This window comes from Penicillium manginii (assembly GCF_028828005.1).
Source record: "Penicillium manginii strain IBT 31320 chromosome Unknown utg000006l:1.0-4164085.0:1.0-4166146.0, whole genome shotgun sequence".
Classification (NCBI taxonomy): domain Eukaryota; kingdom Fungi; phylum Ascomycota; class Eurotiomycetes; order Eurotiales; family Aspergillaceae; genus Penicillium; species Penicillium manginii.
The window spans coordinates 323343-349074 of NW_026643107.1; the positions used below are offsets into that span (position 1 = coordinate 323343).

Consider the following 25732-nt stretch of genomic DNA (forward strand, 5'->3'; position numbering starts at 1 on the left):
AACCTTAAGAATTCTATATCACAAAGATTTCATATCCCCTTCAAGCCTGATTCCTATCTCTTACAAAGTAGGGAAATCAGAATAGTATGCTCTGTGATCAATACTACTAATTCATATCGGATCTAACCTATCTCAACATGATCTGAGGTTTTCCCCGTTAAAATTAGGTCCTAATTAGTGTCCTTGAATATACAACAGAGAGTGGCAGTAAAAATAAATAGTGAAATAGACAATCCTGCTAGTTCCTCTAATTCTTTCTCCCTAGACCAGCGTAACAGGATAGGCCATTACAAAGAAGCTTATTCATACCTACCTTATTATATATAGTGGTACCTACGAATATCAAAGCAAGAGCTTCAATATTGATGGTCCTTTTGAAATATTTGAATAGCACGTGATCGCAGGCTCTTGCTGTTACAACCAGTTATCAGAAAGAGAGAAGTCACTCCTTATTTCTGATAGCCGCTAATATAGGAATAGTGATACATTATACTTAATCATCTCCTCTAGGGTTTTATACAGAATAATGTCCTTATAGTCTTAAATTATGATCTTGAAGAAGCCTAGAAAAACTAGCAGTTTAGGTCCAATAGTTAGAAACACTCGTATATATAAAGTATTTGTTATAGCAGAAGGTAGAGTATAAGCCAGTTATCATTATCTCCCTTATATTTATCTAGTACCTTGATCACTATTACAATGGTATATACTAGGGAATCAGATTGTCTAAGACTTAAGAGTGGCTATAGTAGCAGATTATTCAACTGCCCTTTTAGTCCCTTCCTTATGATACCTGAGTTATTAAGACCCAAGAGGTGCAGATGAGTATAATTTTGAAGCTATTGTGAACATTTCATTAAATATTATCCAAAATCTGTAGTGATGGCCAGCATGGAATCTCACTCTCTGGAAACCGCGATTTCTGTTTGGAGTCAGGGGCATCTATCGAGAGTAGCCATTTTTTTTTTAAAAAAAAAAAATTGTTTTGGGAGAATTTAATTTTGAAAAAATTTCGAAAGGATTCGGGGTTTGGAATGGTATTGCTAGTAATAGTTTCGAATAAGAATCAGTGCGACGTACTTAGCTTGTCCACGGGTTCATAATACATATACAGCCCAGTCTGTGTATGAGCTTGTAAGTTCCAAAGGTTCCCGTCGCATGTGGTGGGGCACCACTGCACCAGCCTAGGAGGGGCAAATGAATGTCAAGGCTGAGTGGAAACTTCAAATGAGAAGAAAAAATAGAATAAAAGTTGACTTCCCCCCCTTCCTTTCCCTCAACACTGAACTTCATTTCCCCCACTTGTCACTGCACGCAGCACCAGCACCCCTCCTGGCACCACTGCCCATACTATTTCCTAATGGCGGCTACCGAACATTCCGGTCCCAGCCTTATGAGCCAATACAATATCGTTTTACCGAAAAGGCAGGCATTTGACTCTTCCGGCAAACCTATACCTGCATGCGATCCCGATCAATGTGCTTGGGCGATAAAGGGGGAGGATATCCCCGTCGATCTAAGCTCCTTTTGGCATCGCAGAGCAGTCATTCGTGGAATTCGTGATTCACTTCAATTTGCAACAAGCCCGGCAATTATTGAGCTATGCTCCGGCGACGATGATCAGGCCCATCGATTTTCCCGCGCCCGCAATGCTCGCCTGATAATGAGTGATATAATCCCTGACATGCAAAATCCTGCCACCCAGCCGTACTGTATATGGTATCCCGAGCTTGCATCAGAAGAAACATATCGCGAAGTTGCCCGTCAGTATCCGTCTTTGCGGTATCAAGTAGGCCGAGCGTGTGCTGTAGCATGCTATACAGATCTTTACAAAGAACTGGACCTTTTGCCTGATGTTTCTATTGCGGAAGAATCCCGCGAAGCTGACAAAGATGCCGCAATCTACAAAATTATCATGTCCGCCCCCCAACGATATGTTGTCATGGAAGATTTCTCTCGAACCGTTCATCTTGAAACCCCACGAACACCTGCGTTTCTGAATGGAGATATGAAGCCCCGATGGGCTTTGGGGCAGCGAGTGAAGCCCCAATGGGCTTTGGTAGGCCTGAAGGGGCAGCGAGTTGACCCTGGTAAAAATTTACCAGAAACGACTGCTGATGATATTGACATCGAGGAAGATGGATTTATCGGCTTACAAGATATCAGCTTGGAGGATATTAGCGAGGACTACGCGAAACTGGGCCCAGGCCAGTCCGATCAATTGTGGATGCCTCTTCCGCCTGATCTCCCAGTTCTCGAAAAGCGTCTCCAGACACAGATGGCTGCGTGGGAGGGTAATGTGGATCGATACAGTCGACTAATGCACCCACGCAGGCTAAGAACCAAAATTGAATACAATTGTATTCTTCGTGGCATTTATCACAGTACAACCTTCGCCAGATGGTGGGCCTATCAGCTAGAAACAAACCCTGGACGGGCTATTCTCCCAGGTAAACTGCTCAGCCAAGGCAATAAACGGGAGTGCAGAGAGATTCGCACTGCGATTAATGCCCGCATGATAATGAACAATGATATCTCTGGTATCGACGATGACTCGGACTGCCTCCCGTGGGTTATATGGCTGCCCGTGAAGCCCTCTGCGACAACTTTAGGTGATCTGGTTCGAAAGTGTCCATCTATGGGACACCAAATTGCGATCACGTTTATAATGTGTGATTACGAAGGAATGTTCCGGAGTTTGAAGCCCCCCCTACACCAAATCATTGTATGTGGCTGCCAGGCGAAGTGAAAATCCATTCTACCTCCAATACCTTGAGGAAATCATAAAGGAGCACGATATAACCCCCCCCGGACTTTCACGACTTCAAGGACTTTGATCGCATTGCACCAGGCTTACAGACTGATCTGGAGCCTAGAGATTCTGTCACCGGTCACACTGTCAGCTACTATGACATGGAACTCGGGTATGGGCAATATCCCGGTGCAAATGAATTCGAAGAAACTCCAGGTACATATGGAGGCGGGCTAGCGAGTGCGGGAATGGTGGAGACATACATGTGGCTCTCAACTGAAATGGCACAGAGGTTAAAAGATGAACTTGGGGTGCTGCTCTGGCCAGGTGCGGATATTGGTCTTTTGGATGGCGATAGTGAACTTTATTCCTGGTCTTCACGTTGTATACAGCCCATGGATTCCAAGGTTGGTAATATGTAGGTTTCGATATGTCGAATACAGTCAGTCCCTTCGATTTGAGTATTATCTGCCGGATATTCGCTCGCTTAGTTACCGATGGCAATATTAGAAGGTAGCACCGAAATTAATATCCAAAGGATAAATATCGACGAGAACAGGACGCTGTCTCATGCCATCCGTATCATGACCTGTTGAGGCTGGTATGCGCCGCCTCAGGCATCCTAGGATGCTGCTACAGTTTCGCCGTTTGCTCAGTAGTATTAGTTGCTCGTTCTCACGCTTAAACAGGGATTCGAAATCGGCTTCCATGAGAAATACACATACTTGTGTTCTATCGCGACTGAGCGTAACCTTACTATTCGATTTCACCATCCAATTACCTGGCATTGCTGATTAACATGCTTTGTCATCGTAATCTTTTGTTAAATAGTTTTCCTGAGGTATTCTAAATTGAGCAAACTGATATCATTTTCCATACAATGCTACATTTCCCCATGATGACCGATTCCATGTCATGAAACTAACTGGTAGGCTGATTTTCTCTCTCTCTCCTTCGAGTCCTTTCCTTGTTAGAAAATGACCGAGTTCGGTCTTCTCCCCATCAGAACTGCAGCGCCATACCAAATGATTGACCAAAAAGGAGGGCTATTTGAATATTTCTTTTTCCCCCTAGGGAATTGGGACAATGATAGCCTATCATATTTGCGAGTCTCAAACTTCTCAAATCGTCACATATACCAAGGTATAACATTGCTTGTCGTGGGGATTATCTTATGCCGAGCTCTAGTATTACCGATGAGTCGACATAGTAATGTTTTTTTTTCTGAAAGTCGTATCCTGGGTCCCTTCTGGTCAATACGTTTTTCTTAACTAATACCATCCCTGGTGCTTACTCAATGGCTGAACTTGAAGTGAGATGAGATTAGGCACTAGAGTTACACTGAATACTTCAGTTTGGCCTAGTCCATGATTTTGAATGTAATATAATAAATATCCTCCCGAGGTCTAATTGGTCAGTATTCCCTCCCGAGGTCCGAGTCCTGTTGCACTGCCTAATTCAATGGACGCCTTCTCCAAAAAGTGCTAATAAATGTGCCATGCCAACCTGGGCATAAGCTAATATTTTATTTAGGCACGCATCACAGGGGAGTGATATATGATACATTGGCCTTGCATTACGATCTATTGTACATGTTCAATTTCATGAAAAATTCAAAATAACCGAAGGCAATTTTTTGGGTTTAATAGCCAAAGTCCCCAAGACCTTGAACGTGGCTCTAATTAGACCACTGAGACTGCCACAAGGGGTCTACTACCTAGGTACCACAAGCAGAGATTTCATATAATTCAGCCGCAGCAGCGATTTGACAACAAAATAACCTCAGTGGTCCCCAGCAAGATATTCCGCAACGCAAAATACTACTAGTAATATTGGTGACTATTTTACTGTGATATACAGAAAGAATGACCAGTGCGATCCCCGACAAAGTCTCGCCATGTCGATGGGCTATCGGCTGGCAGACACCGACTTATATGGTCACTTCATACTTGCTAGGTATATCTTTAGCAGGAATTATTTCCATGGGCACATCTTTAATATAGTACAGCATTCACCATTGCCGCCATCCACGGAAGCCTATTCTACTATCTGAACGGCAAGCCTACCGAAGGCCCATCCGCAATTTTCCGACAGTCCTATGTGACAACCGGGTCGATGATACTAGTCAGTATTTTCGGACTATCTCTGCGAGCAAGCTTGAATGCTTCCTTTACACAGTATCTCTGGCGAATCCTCCGTTTGAACACGCTGGAATTATCCAAAATTGAAGCTCTGTTTACTATGCGGTCAAACCCTCTATCCTTTTTCAGTGCATGTGGTATTTGGAATTCGTGGCCACTGGCTCTGACTACAATAATATTGTGGTCAATTCCTATCGCTATGAGCTTTCCGCCTGGGTCTCTCACTGTGATTTCGTCGCTTCATGAAGAGATATTAAAGGATGTAGTCGTTCCTACATTCAATGCGACTGACGTATGTGCCCCAGAGCTGAATCTTAACATACATAAGTCACAAAGTATGATTGATATCTAACATGAAAGTTGAAGTTTGGAAATCAATCCTATGCCGCAATTGATACGCACAGAATTGCGCCAATATCTATTCAGTATACACCCGGCAACGAAAGTATGATAAATGTCTGTTACGGAATGACACCCTTTGGTAATAACGAAACGGCAAACGATAAATATACCAGGTTTGGTACCAGCATACTTGGCACAAGTGTCTGCTTTGGAAAAAGCCCGGAGATAACGCCTGAGATGCCGGCTGATATCAAATACCTCACCAGTCGCATTCTTAACTCTGGTGCGGTATGGGATATGCCATCACCATGTGGGCTGAATTGCACCTATACAATGAGATTTACTGGCCCTTACCTCCAGTGCGAAAGCCGAGATGCTTTCAGGAGAATTCAGCAGGATCGAACTGAGCCTTCCGGATCCATTCCGGGCGCAGTCAACTTTATGCTATACAACAGCTCTTCGATGACTGGGCTTATCAAGGATTTCAATTCCCGATCACAATCGCATCACTATTTTACGACTGCTAGACCGAGAAGTAGTCCAGCCATTCAAGTGCTTCGTACCTATACTAGTGATAATGGATCCGAATTATCAGACCGGCGATATAAGGTTGATGTCATTGAGACCTGCCTGGATTGTATACAATCAAAGATTGACTATACAGTTCAGATAATGTATCGTGACAACATTCGACATATTTCTGTATCAACAAACCCCAAGTCGGTTCGCTCGCTAGTCTCAGTCGCCGGTGAGCATACGACACGCCCTGGGGACTTGGGATATTACTATAACCCGGGGGAATTGAACTCAACGGCCTTAACATTTTGGGAAGATGCCAACCTAGCCACCATCATATTTGCAATGGCCGGCAAGCTCAAAGAGACATTGAATGCTATTGTTTATGCCGAAGACCACGAATTTCGCCTCAATAACACTAGCCAAGACTACCAGTACTTCGATGCGTGCAGCTCCGGAGACGATTATATCAGTTACCTCAGTAGAGTTTACCACACTCCTCTTCTATCGATGCATAATTGTACTAACCATAATGGTGTCACATGATAGATGATACTACCCAGGAGACCCTTTTCACCATTGGACGATATTTCTCTTCCACTTCCAAAGCTGTCTCCTACGGAGAATTATACGATACTTGCCCGTCAACGGACCCAATCTTGACAATCAACGCCACCGCTCTGAACAATATACTTGCAAACATTACTATATCCGCCATTCCATTTTACAAGCGCTGGTACACGAAGGTAGACCAAAACCGCACAACGACAGTGAATGTGTACACGCTCTCACGGCCGCTCAATCTCATACTCCCATACACGACAATGCTAGTATCTGCACTGGGTGTATTATTACTAGGCGCGTGGGCATTGAATCGGAATGGAGTGGTAGCAGCAGATGGAGGATTTTTGCAAGTTCTTACAACAACGAGAGGGTGTGAAGAAGTTGATAGGGTAGCAAGATCCTGTTGCTTGGGTAGCGAGGATAATTGGTCCTCTGAGTTGAAAAAATTGAAGGTGAGATTCGGGGAGCTGGATAGCCCATCCTGGGCCGAAATGGATATAGGGGGGACGTTTACATGGGAGAGAAACCGAAGAACCTAAGCTTGCTGGGTTTGGGATAGATGGAAAAGTGAAATACTTAAGCAAGGATGAGGTTTATGGCGGCCACATTTAGATTACACATCATCTTCCAGTTTTGTTGTTGAGGCCGGCAGGAGCCGTTGATGCCTCAGGTTTGTCAAGATCGCCTACATCAGCCTCCCTCCTTTGTCTCAGAATCCACACATCTTTGAGAATTCTTCCATCTCCTTTAGTAGCAGCTGCCGTTATCATTGGTACATATCAAATTCAAAAGATACTTAAACCTTCAAGCTTGACAGGCAGGAATCAGAGACTGGTTCTTAGGTCCAGAGCAGTCTTTCGGGTCAGTTTCCTGGCGCCCGGGCCGAAATATTTAAATGCCACCAGTATACTAGTACTAGTACGTGACCTGCCTGCCCTCGCTTCCACTCTACTACTTCTACCCGTGCCCAGATGTTATATACAACGAGCTGCTCCATGATATGTTGGAGACGCAGTTTAAATAAATAGCGACTCTGATCGAATCATACTAATACAAACCGGGAGCTTTATTGTTGTTTAACATGTGATGTAAACATAGGACGCTCCTACCCGACAGTATGTCGCTGCCGTGACAACTCAACGTCTTTCCTATCGCTTGCCAGCGTTCGACTCAACACTTCTGTTGCATTAGTAGATCGATCCATCGACTGTGCGTTGAGCTCTGTCGGCACTGAAACCGGCCTTTTCAAGTTGCGATACGAGCTCTCCCTGTGAAAACGATGTCAAAGCATATGGATGGAAAAACTGGAGCTCGTGTCCTGGCATCGCACTCTACTAAGTCGATCCGCTCATACTTCAATTTTCGAAACCGAAGCTACCAGTATCGACTATGAGAAGCGTGATGTTCACATCAGCGATGACACTGAAATCAAGAAGCCCCATTGACCAGATGGTACGAAGTACTTGAACGCCGCTTCGAAGTTTTCGCCGCAGTTGCTCAACGGAAGCTTCTCACGGCTTCATACGCATGTATTAACGTGAATGCTGGACGTCCAGTGGTCGAATGAGCGCATCGAACGCTTCGGGATACACAAGCAGCTGATTTGGCGGGCGGCGTACCCATTTCGACGTCAGCCCAGCCCCGAACAGTCTGGCTTCGTTTGGACCCGCTGTTACAAGGAGATGTGCAGGAAGTTTAGATTCAACTTCACCGTCTGCTTCAACTTGGAGATGTTGGTCGGATGCGTCAATCGGTTATATAGCTGGGGTCATGGATGACTACGTCAGAGACTTCAAGTTGGATAATGAACTTGGAAGATGCTTGTTCGGCTGGATTATCACAGCTTTCTTGACACCCGCCCTGTTTCTTCAAGAGTTCCAGTTAGAGTGTCTTATTTTTGGGTCACGACGAAGTTCTGGAAAAGATACACTCCGAACTTTCATCTACTCAGGGTATGCAAGTTTTGCCGCAACAGTGACCAATAGCTGGAACTTAGAGTATGAACTCTCTATTTCGATATCAGGGCCAGTCTAGGGATCAAGATTGTCGCTCCTCAAGCAGAGATTCGAGTAGCTCTTGAGTCTTGGGGTTTCCACGATTTTCAAACTTTTGCTTGCCAGGCAGGAATTTAAGATCCTGATCTCCTTGTTATCAGATTTTCTGCGACCTTTGCCTCAACCCTCTTAGTTCCACCGCCTCCACACCGAGTCAGCACTGAAGAGAGTAAGGCTGTCAACAAGAAGGTCCCCAGCTCCCGGACCGGCTTCGAAAATACCAAACAGAGATTTTCAACGCCTCGGCCAGTTTTACCAACTCCTGCTACTTCCAAGCCGCTCCCACAATCCATCTCCTAGAAGGCTTCCAAGTATCCGCCAGGTCGTGGAGCGAAGTGGATGGAATGACCTCGGGATTGATTGTTCAGTTTGACGAAGGAGATATGTCGTACAATGCGCCCACGGCCCGATTTGTCACCCGAAATCCATTTCACATAGGGAACACCGGAATCATGTATCGTGTTTTCGGTAACGAGAGTAAGCCTATATTCGATGTCATTTGTGGTGCCTCAATCGTTGATATCGAGTCTGGCGAAGTGGCTGGATCTTTCCACCTGAGCGATGGGGTACATGCCTACAGTTCGTACGTGCCAAAGCCGTCAAATCCAATGTCGAGACAAGAATCCTTTGAGAGATGGTGTTTGTGTGCCTCTTATTTGCGCAGACTACAGGCTAGAATTTCCCATTTTGCACTAGTACTAGTAATATCTCAAAGACTTTTTGTCAAATTCAAGTCGGCCCTCCTATTTCTGAGCAGAAGATTTTTGTAGACTTCATCTAGGAACGACCTAATTTTTAGTTTCGAATCTACACTTTCCTCCAATGACTCTCGAGTTGTATGGTTATTCATAACAAGGTGATTGATTTGATTGGGTATGCTGTTAGGAGCTCAGATTTCCTAGCCAAAGAGTACAGAAGTAATCTTCCTACGCTCAAGTCAACTATCAACCAGTGATATGAAGTATTACTTACTATACTTATACTTACTACTTCGGGACCAGCCAACGCGTCCCGCCAAGGCAGTAAGGCAGCAACAATTGATAAGGCCGAATTTCCCGCGATAGCCACCTTTCATCTCTCACCTTCCACAACCTCCCCTCAAATAACTCTCTGGCCGACTACATGCCGTCGATGATTCTGCTCCCAGGAAAAGGTCTCCAGCTGGTGTGTAATACCGCTGCCCGTCCTTGATCCTCGATTTCGACCATCTCCGACCCAATATCCATGATCCTCGTCGCGACCGCCCCCCATACCGATCTTCCATGCGACCCCAATCCACACTATTGCAGTACTGTTTGACTGCAACGATCGCCGTCTTCCTCCTTGCATTTGACGGTGTATCTCTCGCCAATGCTGCGGAAAGTCGCAGCCATGGCCCCGAAGTGGCGAGCCAGCCCAGCCTAGGCGAACAAGCCATCGACGACGGAACTGGCTTCCCGGTCGCATTGGGTTCTTTCAGCGGACTTGAGGTCCGTGATAATGCCGCGGAGGATGGCGAGTTGGACTTGTTTAGACGCAAATATCCGACCAATGCCAAAGCTCTCGGCAACAATGAACTCCAAAATGTCGAGATATCGGTTGGAGAGGTTCAGTACTATTACATTACCAAGGAGGTGGTCAATTTGCAATCATCATACAAGGGAAAAGGACTGCCCGCTTTTATCAATTCTCGGGGCTACGAGGAATCTTCTATCCCGGCGCATCAAGAGCTTCGGAAACGTGACACAAATCCTATTTTCCTGTCTCTCACGACATGCGGCAAACCCGATTCAAATGGGACAAGCGACCCTGGATCATTCCCCCAGCTGCAGCTCTGGTATTCACTTTCAGACAGTCTGACAGAGCCGGGTCCGGGAAAAAAATAACTCGAACGATCCCATCGCCGCAGTCGGGGGTTATCTCAACACAACTCTATACACAGAAAGCGACATCTACCTCGCGGTATCAGCATCTAACTCATCGCAATGGTCTGGAAAGTACTCCTATCAGCTTGCAGCCTCGGTTGATGAATTATTTCATTCTGTTCAAGTGGACAATAATCTACTCTTCGTCGATGCCGACCAGTCTACCGCACTTCTGGTAACGAACAATCTAACGGAGTCCAACAAAAGCAGTACGAATTATCAACAGTGGATGAACATCAAGCCGCCATTCATTCTGTTCGCTCACAAAACTGACAATACTGCACTTGTCGGATTGGAAAGATCATACTGTGCATTGAACGATCTGTCGCAAGTCGGCCGCATCAGCAACTCGACCGAGGTTGGCATGACAAGCCGAGGCCTTGGAAACTTTCCCAAGGAACAGTTCTATCTCGACGGCCTGTCTTCTAACTCTATCTATAACGGAATCCTAGCAATGGATGGCAATGGTACCAAATCGGGCACAGGCGTCGTCGGCGGTGGAGGTCAAGTTTACGCCGCTATGAATTTCACGACCAAGATAGGTTCGTATATCACACAATATCCGCGACTCTGTCTTTCCTCGTGCTATCCTAACCTCCCTAGATGACAACTGTGCGGTCTTATTCAACCTCAGCTTCTGTGACGAAGTCGCATACGCCGTCCCGTCCCGTCCAAGCATGAACGTCAGTGCCTTGAGAGACATCTACGATGATTACGCCTACAAATACTGGGGAAATTTCCAAAAGTCTCTCCAGCAGATTCAATGCAACACCTCCCAAGAATCAATGTTCTCCATGGCCACGGATTGCGATAAATGTGCCAAGTCATATAAACAATGGCTTTGCAGCGTCACCATCCCACGGTGCGAGGATTTCAGCAATGACGCTTCCTACCTCAAGGTTCGCAATGCCGGACAGGCCTTCATCAATGGTACTTCATTACCAGCCGATAGCCCTTATCGGAAGTCGGTGTCAACGAATAATTCGCGCAACGCATTGATCGACGAGAAGATCAAGCCGGGGCCTTACAAAGAGGTTCTACCGTGCCAGGACATCTGCCATGATCTCGTGCGGAATTGTCCCGCGGCTCTTGGGTTCGCGTGTCCGGAGGGGAAATATATGAATGAGTCCTATGGTTATCGCGATTCAAGAGGTCTGGTTACTTGCAGTTACCTGGGCGCTGCGTACTACCTGAGTGTAGCCTCAAGGGCTGGAGTTTGGGGTAGCGTCTATCTGCTTTCCGCAATGTGGGGAATCTGGTGGGCCCTCTGAAAGTTTAAAGCGCATACTTGTACAGACTTACAACCCCCCCTCTCGATTGCGATCGGTTTGGGTGTGCGGACTACATGCATGCCTGGTTCGGAGATCTCGATGATCATCCGGGGCGTTTTGAATCCTTTTTTCGGCGGGCATTTTGATTAACAGCGGCCCGCTTTGGTCGAGTTGCTGGCGAGGAATTGCCTGCCAATTTATGACCGATTTTTATTGAGATCTACATAAAAGACAAATAGTACTCGAACGTCATACTTCTTTCTTTCTTCACTGCATACTATTCATATCAACTCCTCACATAGCAAATGGGAAATCTTCAGCGTGACTCTTATCTTCTCCGAGCCCTTACCGCGCCAAGGACCACCTTATCTTTGTCATTATCCTTGCAAGAAATTGCATTGCTAAGGGCTTGGCGGTTTGTTTTGACAAGGCGTCCAGCGTCTCATAGGATGTGCATTGTAGGCTAGGTGCTTGGCATGTAACGCTACCCTCGTGTCTTGTTCGAAGCTTGGTTGCGGGGAAAGGGTATAAAGGCGAATCTCACGCATTTATTTTTGAGTCTTTAGTCGGAGCTTCTGCGATAAAATTGCGTCTTGCGTTCAAGCCTTGTGCCGGATACGATTCCTTCCACGGTTTTTCAAAATCTTTTGTTGAAACTAAGTTCGGTGCTTATACCGCCATTCAAACATCTCAGGGTTCACCGACCCCACAAATCTCCTCGCCATGGTTGATAAACACGCTATTGAACTCCAAGGACAAACCGAGGATGAGCCCATCAAGGATCCCGCCCAGCGCGATGTTGGTATCCCTCTTACGCCGGAGGAAGATAAGCGACTTTTACGTCGTATCGATCTTTAGTATGTAGTATCAAAGTACCATCCATGGATGAGTGTATTGTCTCGCAACTACTGACAACAGATCCAGTCTTATGCCAATCATGGCTGTATCTTACATGTTCCAGTTCCTAGACAAATCCGCTATGAGTTTCACAGCTATTTTAGGCTTGCAGGATGATCTGAATCTTCAGGGTGAAGACTATTCTTGGGCGAGCAGCATTTACTATTTTGGCTATTTGGCTGCATCATACGTTGCGGCTCTCCTGTTGGTTCACTTCCCTGTTGGCAAGATGATTTCCACGTCCATGTAAGTTGAAACCAATCGATCCATTCTCCAGGGTTGTGTAACAGCGTGCTGATTATCTCTTTTAGTATTGTCTGGGGTGTTGTGCTGATGCTTATGGCAACGGCATTCAACGACAAAGGTCTCATCGCCGTTCGATTCTTCTTAGGTGCGACTGAAGCTGCAATTGCACCTGGTCTGGGAATTGTCGTTTCTATGTGGTATAAGAGGGACGAACAGCCATTCCGTCATGGCATTTGGTTTCAGGGGATTACAATTGCGGGAATATTTGGTGGCCTCTTGGCATATGGCATCGGGCATGTAGAAAGCATTGCTCCATGGAAGGTAAGAAGGCAGAGTTCTATTTACACCGACCTTTGAACTTTCACTTGATTCTCCAAAATTGGAATCCCTCTGAATGATTATCCTAGGCTGTCTTTCTCATCTTTGGGGCAATCACAATTGTCTGGTCTTTTGTTCTTTTCTATTGGCTTCCGGATACGCCAACAAATGCACGCTTTCTCAGCGAGGAAGACAGATACAAGGCTATCCGCAGAGTCCAAGAGAACATGACCGGCATAAAAAGCAACGAGTTCAAGATGCAACAGTTTATAGAGGCTCTGCTCGACTTGAAATGCTGGGCACTTGTGTTCATTCAACTGACATGCTCCATTCCCAACGGCGGAGTGTCTAATGTAAGGCGTCACAATCGGTATTCACGCGGGCCGATTAAGGTAACTAACAATGCAATTAATAGTTCGGCTCTATCATCATCGAAGGCTTCGGCTTCAGTACCCTGAACACATTACTCGTTCAGATTATAACATATGTGTTCCAAGGTCTTCTCGTTTACCTCTCCACTGCAGGATGTTCTTGGTTCGAGAATAGCCGAACATGGTGGATGGTGTGGAATGCGGGCCTCTCAATAATCGGAGCCGCAATGGCTCGACAAATATCCCCAAATAACGTCTGGGCTCGGTTTTTCGGCTACTGTCTCGCGAATGCCTATTCTGTGAACTTTCCCTTAACACTAGCCATGTCAACGGGTAATATTGGCGGTTTCACCAAGAAGACGACTGTGAATGCGATGGTAAGCACAACCTCTTTTAGTTTAAATTTTATCGGAAGATCTGAGGCAGGAAAACTAATACACTACTAGATCTTCATCGGATACTGCGCTGGAAATATCATCGGCCCGCATCTATTCTTCGATCACGAAGCACCTTCATACCCATCGGGGTTTCTCGCCATGCTGATATGCTTTGGAATCACCTTTTGTATTCCCATCGCTCTGCGTTTCTATCTTATTTGGGAAAATAGGCGCCGGGATCGCTTGGACCAAGGGAATATTGGAGATTCTATCGAGGACCTGAATGCGGCTCTTTTGGACAAGACTGACAAGGAACTCTTGCATTTTCGCTATGTCTACTAATGCATAGTATATAGGTAGTCTTGGAAATTTGGCCTCAAATTGGAGTGATCCATCCATCGAATCACATAATTTAACAATATCCCCATTCTTCCAATAGCTCAAGTGATCCAAGTTCGGAAATCGTAAGCTAGCATCTTACTATTGCATTGCCTGATTAAACCTACGGAGTAAAAATTTGCATCCTTTGAAAGTTGAATTTCTTCGTAGTAATGAACTACTCCGAAAGTCCATGCATACAAAGACAGAAGGTTATTCCATTTCGGATCATGTCGACGAAAATACAGATTGCCTAATCAAACTAGGTGATCGTTCGACGCGGTGTCTTTTTAATATCTTGACTCTCCAAATACTTGAGCACGCAACAAAAAAAGCCATGAGAATGCCTAAGGGCAGGAAGCGTCACTGGAATAAATTTTCGGCCGCCCTCTCGGTCGACAACTCACTTACACGAACGCCGGGCGACGGTGAATCACGCCATCGAAATATGAATCGAGGAAAGCGCACAAAAGAAGAACCCGAATGGGATGAAGAGGCCCCTTTCCGGACTGGTTTCACCGCTTATGTCACGAATGGTGGGTGGAACATGATGGAATCGATTCTCTCGATCTTGATATTGGAGAATTCGACGAGGACCTATCTTCTTGAGTATGACGACGAGGAGAAACCGGACCCTCATTATGGACATGAATTAATTGTCAAGAAGGATGATGCTGGATCACAAACTAGGGTTTTCTACGAACTTAATGAATTGCGTGAAGATCGAAAAGTGTCTTTCAAAAGGAGCAAGCGGCAAAGGAAATGGCCATTGAATGGCAAAGGTCATATGAAGATAAGGTGCATGCCGCATTTATGTCTTCTCTAAACGCGACGAAGCTAGATAATATGGCTCTTTCAATTCGTGGTCAGTATACGCTCTATTATGCTGATAATGAATGCATGGTGTTTTCCACAAACGCCATATGTGAAATTCTATCCCTACCATGAAACATGCGGCAATATCTCAAAAGCCGAGCAACAATCGACGGGTGAATAGATTGGGACTTGGTCTCTCGGTCCAGACGATTTTTTTTTTTTCAATTGCGCGGGCTGTTCCTCAAAAGGAACTCAGTCACGAAGAATGCAACTTGAGAACCAGAGGCAGTCCCTCCTATGATATTTGCTTCATCTTTTTCAGTCGGATTACTTGAAGATGCGTGTCCCCCACAAACTACTACCTAATAGGTATCAAGGCATGAATACGCATTGTGACCCGCCGGAATTTGCTGATTTTGTTGGAATTCGCTGGGACCTAAGAAACAGGAATGATTCTAGGACAGGAGTCGATGGCATACCCAGGTTCTGGATGGTAGATAACATCATGATGCTCTATATACTACTAGGCAGTGCTTCAATCATGAAATTGAAACAAGGCAGTCTATTTTTCCAAGTACATTGCCAGCTGTCCGATTATATCCCTAGCTTCATTCACTGTCCTTGGGGGTTGGCGCTTGAAAACTCCGGACTACCTAAACTGAATGACTTAATAATTTGGATTATGCAAAGCCCCAAAGTGATCTCAGCTCAGCAGCCCGATCAGATGTTTTCCAGCCTGTCTCGCGCTCAATCTTGGCGAGATGCTTCAATAGTATGATCTTTTCAGCGCAAAATTTATCTGAATCAGGGCTTTCTAGACTGTCGAGCTCACCGACTAGAGATACAGACGTTTCAAAATCCTGAACAACCAGTTCTGAGGTTCCGAATAGTGTTCCGGCGATGAATAACGGTTGAAGTTGGTTTACCCAATTGGCACTTTATGGTCGATCTCGAAATTAACCAGTGTCCTTGAAAATTCAAAACATACATACTAAGTGGTTTCAACTCACTGGCTCTGATTTGAAATAGAAATCCCCATTAATTCGCGGGCATGCCAAATTGCGTCCCCCTGAGGGTCGTTAGGTCAGAAAAAGTCCAGGAACATTTAGATTCAACTTACAATATCTTCCCCCCGAGCTGAGGCATATTCAAATTTCGACCCCTGTTTCACGAGACTGTCCTGCAGAAGCAGCATACAGCCAGCGTGATAAAATGTGTTCCCACAGTCTAGAAGGTCAGATACGAATAGCCATGGATGAAATCAAGACTCACTGGGGGAAGATCTCGAGTACAACACTTCTGGGAAAGGTTTCGAAGGCTCAGTGTCTCTCAGTAGCGGATAGGCTTCTCTTGGTCGTTGTAGGCGCCAATCCTGCATTTCTTCCCAAAGGGAGCAAAGAGAAGACTTCAATGAAGTGGCTCTTGCTCTTCCCTTGAGTCCCCGAGTAGTGGAAAGAAGATTCACAATTTTAGCGAATATCAATATCGCGAGATTACAATAGTCATCCAAGTCTCCCTTTGCATACACTGAATGGATACAATCATCATCTACCCAGGACTCGGTCGGAATCAACGTAGCTTTGCCACTATTGAATGCAGCCCATATGTCTAGAATGATACAATTGTTAAACAGTGTTAGAAAAGCACAGAGTTGCACTCACCAATTCGAGCAAAAGCCCAAAAGCTCGCCTTCACAATACCATCACTTGATCCATTCCACCTTTTATTGCGAAGAAAACCTGCACAGCCTCTTAAGTGCCGTCTCCACTCCTCCACTGGTGATGCCATCATCTCGTAAACGGAAAGTAGGGTGCAAGTAGCCAAAATACACGCGTCGGCTTCTGCAGGATTGTGACAAAGAAGAGACTGAATGGTAAACTGATACAATTCCAGTGTCACGGGCCGGTGCTGCCCCTGGAGATAATCCAATTGGCGCGAGGCGAGCGATATGGCAGCAGCGGCAAATGGCGGTGATTTCATCATTTTATGGACGCTTTTCACGGTGAAATGCATTTGAGAATCTGTTGTCTCACACCATGTACCGGTGTCTCGCAGATAGGCGGAAATAAGTCGTATTTTTTCCCTTGAGGTGACTGGAAGTTGCGGCGTTGGCTGTGGAGTCTCATAGTTTGAGCTTCCTCGTGAAATTGGAAACGAATGGCCATAATTGTTTTCCACTGATTCTGCGAACGTAGAGACTATGTTAAAATGCCGCGGCTCGGGAGTAGAAGAAATATTGTCTGTTCTCCGAGGGCCTGCTGGGATCTCGGAAGCCCGTTGATTATACTGGGTGAAAACATCCGCGATACCTATATCTCCTGAATTCACTGGCTGGGGTGAGTTGTATAAATGAGGAGATGAGTTTTCCTGTTCCTCTCCATCTGTAAACTCAAGGCCCTCTGACGAACGCCTAGCTGTTCGATATTCATTGACAATCTCTTTCGTCTCATCTATGAATCGATGATTCCTGCTCCGACTTGATCTTCGCCTTCGACCTTCTTCAACACCATTTAATACACTGGCTTCGCGGCGTGACAAACTAGTGTTTCGCGACGGGTGAAACGAGGCCTTGAGACCCCAGAGACAGGTCAGGTTCCGGGCTTCACAGCCACGGCACCGCGGGTGCCTCCCATCGCCTAGTATGCATCAGCCTCGCTCTCCACGGTCAGTAACATTTGAGTCAATCAATGCTTACACTTTCTGCGGCGGCCACGGCACTGAAGACTATGAAGATATGTCAATATCCTGGTCCCATCTTGGTCATGAATTCGCGGGGATATGCCTCACCATCCGGATCTAGTTCTCGTTCGAACAGAGCAACTGTTTGCTTCCACAATATCGCCATTACCGCGAAAGTACAACATTTTCGAACAATGCTATTACGCTAACGGTCAGAAGTGACTTTGCGGACGATCAAGGGTACGCTTTAATGAAAGAAGAGGGATTACGGATGGGGAACCCGCTGTACGAATTAGGAAAGTGGAAGCGCTTCTTGATTAGTCAGTGCCCCCCCCCCCCCGCATCGTAACTATCAACCGCGAGATTTTGTTGGAGATACTTTTTTTGACTCGCAGTGTGAGGTTTCTAACAATTTAATTGCTATAAGAATCAATTGATTAGATAAAATATTTTTAGGGATGAATGCCCTAGGGAACCAATATAGCCTTCGTTCAAGTTGCTGGTCTATAGTCACTCGCACGCATTTCCGCTCCGACGGTCCTGAGCTTCTGTCAAGTTTAACTTATACCAAGTTTCTCATGCGAAGTTAACTCTTTCAGATGGAAAGTCCTCTCTAATGGGCCAATTGAGTGTCTGCTCCGAGGAACTTCTACCCAAGATCTTTAATACTTGTCACATCGCTGAAATAATCACGTTTCTTTTTCTCTGAGTATTGACTCAGCAATTCCGGGTTTATGACCGACCCAATGATTTAAGAACAGCGTCGGATGAAAAGAAATCACGAACATCTTTGACGAAAGCATCTGGACGCTCCAAAGATGAGAAGTGACCACCGCTCTCATATTCACGCCAAAACTGAATGTTAGCGACCTGATCAGCCCAATCGCGTGGACACTGCAAAAATAGTTAAAATATTGTCCAGAAAAAACGACATGTGGGTGTTTTCTCACATGGAGCTGCTCTTTCGCATACATGCTAACGCCTGTTGGAGCAGAGACATATGACTCGAACGTCTTTTCAGCTTCGCGCATGTCGCGGCCAAATGCCTCTCTATAAAATCGTAGAGCGGGGGTCGCTCCCTGAATCCAGTGCATCATGACCAATGTGATCATATCATCGTCACTAAACGCATCATGCACGTCGGCCCAGTCATGGATCTTCTCCACGAACCAGGCGAGCAAACCGACCGGCGAATCACCCAAAGCAAAGCCAAGAGTCTGTGGCCTCGTCTTCTGCTGTTCCAGGTAACCGCTCTGGTCATGTTCAAAATTTCTTCGCACCTTGAGGGCCTTATGCTCGAAAGTCGAATATGTGAACGCAGAAAAACACCAGCGCAAATATGCGACTGGGGCTGAGAAAATGGTAGGTGGAGGTACAGGGAACATATTCAAATGTTGAGCTGCGACTACCTCTGGATACTGGATAGCAATAGAGCGAGTAATGAATGATCCAAAATCCCCTCCTTGGGTCACAAACTTTGGATAGCCTAAAACTTCTGTCATCAAGATCTTGTAGGCGCGAGCGACCACATTCGGTCCGACACCGGACTTCATAGGCGCCGGGGAGAAACCAAACCCAGGGATCGAAGGGGCGACAACATGAAATGCCTGGCTTTCGGCATTTTCTGGGTTGGTCAAAGGTTCAACAATCCGGATTGCCTCCACAAATGACCCTGGCCACCCATGCGAGAATAGGAGAGGGACTGCCTTCGAATTGGATGCCTGCGTATGAGTATAGTGGAGCACTAAAGAGCCATATCCAGGAACATCAAGTTTCACAATAAAGTGATTAAATGCATCATTGAGCATGTTCTAGTGAATCACGCTTTAGCCTCGGAAAGGACTTCATATAACTACCGTGGGGGTCACTTCTTACCTCATGTTTTTCCCAGTCATAGTTGTTGTACCAGTGCTCCGCAAGCTGTTTCACGCGGGACACCTTAGCCCCTTGAGCCCAGTTGTTTTCGCCAAAGTCAGATTGCTCTTCGGGGTAACGCGACAACGCCAGTTTCTGCTTGGTGATATCAAGCAGCTCTCGGTCTACGTGCAGCTTATAGGGCACGGGGACGTTGAATTTCAATTGGGCCAGTGTGATAGGTGATTTGGGTGACATATTGGACAGTAAAGAAAAGTCCGAAGATTCGCACACTTCAAAAAAGCTGGGGAATCTGATGTCAAAGACTTTCAAAATACTAAAAGAAGATTCGTTTATTCTCTGACTTTGACCTGGTCGTCCGGCTCTTTTGAATCAAATTTACCGTCATTCTTCACCCATACCTGCCTCGTTTATGAGGATCCAAATGTGGCTTTTGGAACGGCGGTTGCGCTTGCGTAGTTGTATTTTAGGTCTTGAAGAAGCCGGGTAGTCTGAATATATTCTTCGACGTCAGGTTTTGAGCAACAAATACGTGCATATCCGACGGGTCACAGTGTGGATCCTACATCGCACCCCATGATTGTCCCAGGCCCTGCCTCCTTTGGTACGCCAGAAATCAATTCGATTGATTTCAAAATTACAAGCGGGGCAACCGAGTCTGCTGGGGTGCAAGTGCAAGCGCAAGCGCCGTATCTTAATTGACGATGTGGGTCCCAGTTTTGCCACTTTCAGATTGCACCTCAGTTCACTCAGCTAGAATGTGAACCGAAAGGTTATAGTTTATCAGTAGAGATGACACTTCATCTAGTGATACCACACTCAGGAATCGGGGGTAATGAGGCAAATAGCAAATAGAAGAAAATAAGTGGAAGTTTTAACCGCACTGTACTGCATTCACTTCATACGTATGAAGAACAATATGGACTTAAATACCTCGTTCATCCCGCGCACAAATTTGAAACCAGTGAGAGCATACAGGTGATTCGACCAGTCATTGGAATTATTCTTGAACTCTAGGGATATTCAAGTCGCTATTATGGATCGATCGAAAGAAGTTATCATCATCGGAGGGGGCGTTTCTGGTCTTGGAATGGCAGTTCAGTTGAAACGTCTCCTTGGACACAATAACTTCACTATCTATGAAAAATCGGACAATATCGGAGGGACTTGGTGGCACAATCGCTATCCTGCTTGTGCGTGTGATATCCCGAGTCACTTCTACTCGTATAGTTTTGCGTTGAAGCATGACTGGACTACCATGTACCCGGGTAGAGATGAGCTCCACGCTTGTGAGGACATTACCCATCACCGAAGATGAATTGTATCGCTAATGAGGATTCAGATTTCTTTTCTGTTGCAGAAAAATTCAACATTCTACCGCATTGTCGCTTCAATGCCATGTGTATTGATATGACATGGGACGATACACGCTCTCTGTGGGTCGTCACTTTTCAAGACACCAACTCTGGTGAGACCTTCAAACGCACGGCTCCTGTTGTCGTTAGTGCAATCGGGACCCTTGATCGCCCATCGGTTCCTTCGATTGAAGGCGCCGATTCTTTCCAAGGGGAGACATTCCACAGCGCTGAGTGGGATGGCAATTTCAAGCCCAGTGGGAAGAGAATCACCGTCGTGGGAAATGGCGCGTCAGCTACACAGTTTGTTCCCGAGCTTGTAAAATCAGTTGGACCCAAGGGAAGGGTTACCCAGCATGCTCGGAGCTCTCACTGGTGGACAAAGCGGGTAAGTTATATTCTAAATGTTGGTCACCATCATTATTCTAACAATATGCTGCAGGGAAATCCTACATACTCAGAAGCGTTCAAGCTCACATTGAAGTATGTACCGCTAGCCGCGCGCCTCTACCGTTTTGTCTTGGCCTGGCAGCTTGAAAGCATTTTCTTCTCGTTCTACATGGACAGCAATGGTGCAGCTATGCGACAAAAGATTAGGGAGGCTACCTATTCTTACATCGAAGAGGAGGCCCCAGCTAGGTACCGGGAAATCCTCAAGCCAGATTACGAACCCGGCTGCAAGCGTCGAGTCAACACTGCCACCTATCTGAAATGCCTGCACTCTCCACAAATGCAGCTCACTAAGGATGCAATTGTCAAAATTGGCCCAGGCTATGTGGAGACAAATAGAGGAGAAAAGCTCCCCGCAGATGCGATTATCTACGCCACTGGATTCCAAACGCAGAAGTGGTTGTTCCCCATGAAAATCAAAGGTGTTGATGGAAAGGATATTCATGATGTGTGGGACGCAGCAGGGGGAGCTGAAGCCTATAAAGGAACTGTCGTATCTGACTTTCCCAACTTTTTCATTCTCTATGGGCCTAACGCCGCGAGTGGACAACACTCTGTGATATTCCACTCCGAGTGTCAAATCAACTACTCGTGCCGTCTGTTGCGCCCCGTGCTCAAAGGCAACACTGACTCAATTATGGTCAAACACGAAGCACAGAAGCGCGACCTCTCTTGGGTTCATGAAAAGCTGCAACATCTGGTCTTTAACAGTGGTTGTCAAAGCTGGTGGATGAACCCGGTGAGCAAGAAGAATACTTTCATCTACCCTGATCCAATGTACAAATATTGGCTTCGCACTATTTTCCCTCGATGGTCTGACTTCAGACTACGCAAAAGTGAGAAGAGATCTGTGAAAAGATATCTCGTACTAGGTTGTCTTGTTGCTGTTGTGGCTACGGGGTACATATCTATCGGTGCGCAGGATGGAAGTAAGTTCGTCCACGATACGTGGTCCTGGGCTTTAGATGGTTTTTCTAGACAGATGGGGAGTTTTTTCTGATAAAACCTTGGAACTCTGCCTCGAGATGTCATATTTTAAAGGATCATGGCTACTACATCAGTCAAACAATGGATAGATTAAGTAGTACAGAATTGGATTTTACCACCTGGGCAGTGCAGCTCAATTACCTGCCCAGGTGGGCATGAAATTAAACAACTTTAATATCAACAGATACTATATATCAAGTACGACTAGTGCATCACGTAATATAGTAGTAGTACAGCATATCTAAATTGATCTCAAACCTTGGAAACTATCTCCAAGGACCTGCTTTTGAGTCTTCAAGCTTGAAGTATATCCTTTCTAGAAATACAAGAACTCAAAAGAGATAGCCAACCAGGAAACTTCAGTCACTATCAAAACAGCAAGCTGACTGCTATATCATCAGATGTCTGTTTGCCCTCGGTCATAAGACACAAACTAAATCACACCCAGCGACAACCAAAATGGAAAAATCGACAGGCTCCAAGGAGAAAGTTGCAGAGCTGGTCGCCCAATACTATGGAGCAGCCCCGCCTCCTTATTTCATGTTCCCGGACGAACACCCATACGGTATATGCTGGCGTATGGGTGCCGATGAAGATTATGTATCATTCTTCTTGAACAGGTGGGGCAACAAAACGAATGCGATGGAATTTCATGAAAAGAGTGGGAAAGAATGACTGATGTGGGCGATCTTGCCCTGAAATGACTGATCGAAGCTGGAAGTTAACTATGTACATCCATGGATAAACAATACACGAGCTACGTCTCAATTTTTGAGCCATTGTTTCTCGCACTCTTGTGTGCTTAGATTCATTCGATTTTAAGCGTTGCCGCATGCTCATTGGCCATCCATTCATACCTCGGGTACGAATACGCGCAAGATTTCCCTTTTAGGAAATTTCATCGTACTCGTAGCAAGAATCATGGATCTCCAACGGGCAAACTCCGGTATTGTTTCTATTCCTGGAATAAATTTCTATCTTTAAATATTTCACTACCGGCCACTAGCACTTAAATATAAGCTTAAACCCAAGCTTCAATGAGTAGACATTTTCCCACTCTGCTCCGTACCCATCCTTCCACCTACCACTCCACGCCGAAATCATGGCGAAAAGAAAATACCAAGCAATCGAACAATACTGGCACCGAAAAGGCCCCTTTGGTGTATTCACCCGCGCTACCCTACGCACCCTCCAATTCGTCTTCGCCATCGTTATCGCCGCTCTATACGGCGTGGATCTAGCACACGCAAGCAAAACCAATCAACATGGCCAAACTGAGTGGATATACGCTGAGCTTGTCGTGGTCTTTTCTGCCATAACCTGCGCCGTGCATTGCTTTGTGACTATTGTCCATGTGGCATGGGTAACCTGGGATACTGTGTTGTTCATTCTTTGGATGGCGCAAGTGGGTGTATTTGGAAATATTTACATGCGCCATGATTCGGATATCCAGCAGCCGTACGTTCAGGTTACTCAATCGGTTACTCGGATGCGGGCGGCAGTGTGGATTGGTTTCATCAATATGCTTTTGTGGCTTTTGACGACTGTTCTTGGTGTTGCGTGGTGCATTCGTACGCGTAAGGTCACGCGGCGAACGGATAAGAATGAGCAGGAACAGGAACAAGCTTTGCAAAGACTGCGCGAGGAAGAGATTGAAACGGGAATTGTTGTTTCGGAGAAAACAGGTGTGGATAGCAAGATTCACGGCCCGGAGGACTCGACTGCACGGGATGAGAAGAAGGCTTTGAGGGAGATTTCTAAGAGTCCAGATGATATGAAAAACTCGAAATTGTTCGCGGATTTGCCAGATTCGAGAGCAAAGGGGGATTCAGTGAAGACCTAAGGGGGAATATGATCTTTTGGGTCTCATATTATGTTCGTTCACCATCATGATTCAATATAATGTCTCTATTTCTATCTGCAAGGTAATATGTACAACGTCTTTTTAAGACTTTCCTCGCCATGACAAATACAGGCACATAGACCGAGTCTAAAAGAATGGAATGAGTTACCACTCTAATTCTTTCCTCTTTCCATCTCCCTCCACTGCTCTATCGCCCCACCTTTCTCTCCAGACGTCCCTCTCTTCCTTCCATATATCATTCACGCACGGGTCGCAGGAGCTTCCGCAGCAAGTTCCCAGCTCCGGCGGGGGTGGAGGATCGTCATGAGCGCGCGACGCGGCACGGAGGAGTTGTTTCGTGCGGGTTCCTGATAGTCGCTTCTTTTGAAGTTTCTTGAACAGTGGCACTTCATTTGGCGCGTAGTATGCCTCCAGTGGAGCTGTCTTTTCCTCCGGGGGGAGTTGCAGCCCGAATTGCTTTTTTCGCATCTTTGTTACCGGTTTTGGCTGCCTTTTTCGCCATCGTATTCCCTTCGGAAGTATCAACAAGTGGTACCTCTGGACTTTGATTTTCCGAGATTTGCCCATTTTGATCTGGTTTCTGGTCGGTAGCGGGCATTTGATTCTCATTCTGGTCTGGCGTACCCTTCAATAATGAACTGAAAGGGGACCATAATGTAGCGAGCAAAGAAGTACCGGAAGACGAAGCGGATGTTTGGGAAGCATTGGGTTCTTCTCTGGCATTTGATTCATTTCGAGAGACTGCGTCTTTCTCGACAGGGACCTTTCCTCCGGCAGATGATTGGACTGCCATCTTTGTAGGTGACAGTTCCTGTCCCGTAACGGGATATTGATCACCACTCATTATGGTTCAAGCTTGCTTGGTCGAAGAAGGTTCAAATAATTGATTACCTTGACTGGATTATCACCGGGCAATAGGACGGCATTCTATGAGCCGGTATAACTCGTACGGGATCGCCAAAGTGTCGAAATCCCTTCAGTTGTTTTTTATCGTGTTTTAGACACTATTATACCAGTTGAAATGATTATATGGAGAACGTAGATGCGAAATATTCGATCCATGTTGAAATTGATGTCGGGCCGGTTAAGAGATCGGGTGGCGTTCCTGTTCTCCCCGAGTTCCACTTTATCTTTTTCCGCCCCAGAAGAATTTCCCCGAAGCTGGTGCAAAGTATATCGTTATCTCTACATAGATAGAGTTTCGCACTTGGTTCGCAAAGAACTTTTTGAAAAAAGCATATTCCCCAAGGTTTTTGGCTAGATCGATTAAACTTTCTCGGAATAGATGCGGGACTCGGAGCAATACCCAGGTACTAGTATAGTACAAGGCATTTCATAATCTCCGAGTCCTCATAGTACTACATGCCTAAGCAACTGAATGAAAAATTAGAATTAATATGGCATAATGGATCTCATTTCTCTTCACACCCACATCCATGGATCCACACGGAAATCCCCAGTTCCTTAAACTTCTCTTAAACCCATATCACGTGACTATATCGGATGAAGCATTCCAACCTATCAGAACAGTCCCACTCAACATCCCTCATCCAATATCTCCAATCCAATCCTCGC

General features: G+C 45.8%; 10 protein-coding genes across 10 annotated transcripts; 8 read left to right on the forward strand and 2 right to left on the reverse strand.

Annotated features, from left to right (window-relative positions):
* Window positions 1–1360: 1360 nt before the first annotated feature.
* On the forward strand, window positions 1361–3174 carry N7533_008534 (uncharacterized protein; the record flags this gene model as incomplete). Its single annotated transcript, XM_057105184.1, has 2 exons — window positions 1361–2725; window positions 2830–3174. 2 exons carry the CDS (start codon window positions 1361–1363, stop codon window positions 3172–3174), a joined length of 1710 nt encoding a protein of 569 aa, XP_056956633.1.
* A 1443-nt stretch (window positions 3175–4617) lies between these two features.
* On the forward strand, window positions 4618–6297 carry N7533_008535 (uncharacterized protein; the record flags this gene model as incomplete). The annotated part of the gene is made up of 3 exons (XM_057105185.1): window positions 4618–4708; window positions 4761–5185; window positions 5320–6297. 3 exons carry the CDS (start codon window positions 4618–4620, stop codon window positions 6295–6297), a joined length of 1494 nt encoding a protein of 497 aa, XP_056956634.1.
* A 3334-nt stretch (window positions 6298–9631) lies between these two features.
* On the forward strand, window positions 9632–11544 carry N7533_008536 (MID1 family protein; the record flags this gene model as incomplete). The annotated part of the gene is made up of 3 exons (XM_057105186.1): window positions 9632–10202; window positions 10258–10815; window positions 10877–11544. The coding sequence occupies 3 exons, from the start codon at window positions 9632–9634 to the stop codon at window positions 11542–11544; spliced, it is 1797 nt and encodes a 598-aa protein (XP_056956635.1).
* Window positions 11545–12267: 723 nt separating this feature from the next.
* On the forward strand, window positions 12268–14095 carry N7533_008537 (uncharacterized protein; the record flags this gene model as incomplete). The annotated part of the gene is made up of 6 exons (XM_057105187.1): window positions 12268–12401; window positions 12469–12687; window positions 12753–13008; window positions 13095–13358; window positions 13421–13753; window positions 13823–14095. The coding sequence occupies 6 exons, from the start codon at window positions 12268–12270 to the stop codon at window positions 14093–14095; spliced, it is 1479 nt and encodes a 492-aa protein (XP_056956636.1).
* Window positions 14096–14474: 379 nt separating this feature from the next.
* N7533_008538 (uncharacterized protein) lies at window positions 14475–15079 on the forward strand (the record flags this gene model as incomplete). The annotated part of the gene is given in 2 exon segments (XM_057105188.1): window positions 14475–14861; window positions 14876–15079. The coding sequence occupies 2 exon segments, from the start codon at window positions 14475–14477 to the stop codon at window positions 15077–15079; spliced, it is 591 nt and encodes a 196-aa protein (XP_056956637.1).
* A 3291-nt stretch (window positions 15080–18370) lies between these two features.
* On the reverse strand, window positions 18371–19738 carry N7533_008539 (epoxide hydrolase family protein; the record flags this gene model as incomplete). The annotated part of the gene is made up of 3 exons (XM_057105189.1): window positions 18371–18520; window positions 18577–19437; window positions 19502–19738. Coding segments are annotated over 3 exons (1248 nt in total), but the record flags the coding sequence as incomplete, so codon positions are not given.
* A 799-nt stretch (window positions 19739–20537) lies between these two features.
* N7533_008540 (flavin-containing monooxygenase) lies at window positions 20538–22306 on the forward strand (the record flags this gene model as incomplete). Its single annotated transcript, XM_057105190.1, has 3 exons — window positions 20538–20790; window positions 20844–21244; window positions 21299–22306. The coding sequence occupies 3 exons, from the start codon at window positions 20538–20540 to the stop codon at window positions 22304–22306; spliced, it is 1662 nt and encodes a 553-aa protein (XP_056956639.1).
* A 446-nt stretch (window positions 22307–22752) lies between these two features.
* Window positions 22753–22968, forward strand: N7533_008541 (uncharacterized protein; the record flags this gene model as incomplete). Its single annotated transcript, XM_057105191.1, has 1 exon — window positions 22753–22968. One exon carries the CDS (start codon window positions 22753–22755, stop codon window positions 22966–22968), a length of 216 nt encoding a protein of 71 aa, XP_056956640.1.
* Window positions 22969–23395: 427 nt separating this feature from the next.
* N7533_008542 (MARVEL domain-containing protein) lies at window positions 23396–24136 on the forward strand (the record flags this gene model as incomplete). Its single annotated transcript, XM_057105192.1, has 1 exon — window positions 23396–24136. The coding sequence occupies one exon, from the start codon at window positions 23396–23398 to the stop codon at window positions 24134–24136; it is 741 nt and encodes a 246-aa protein (XP_056956641.1).
* A 165-nt stretch (window positions 24137–24301) lies between these two features.
* N7533_008543 (uncharacterized protein) lies at window positions 24302–24724 on the reverse strand (the record flags this gene model as incomplete). Its single annotated transcript, XM_057105193.1, has 1 exon — window positions 24302–24724. One exon carries the CDS (start codon window positions 24722–24724, stop codon window positions 24302–24304), a length of 423 nt encoding a protein of 140 aa, XP_056956642.1.
* Window positions 24725–25732: the final 1008 nt, after the last annotated feature.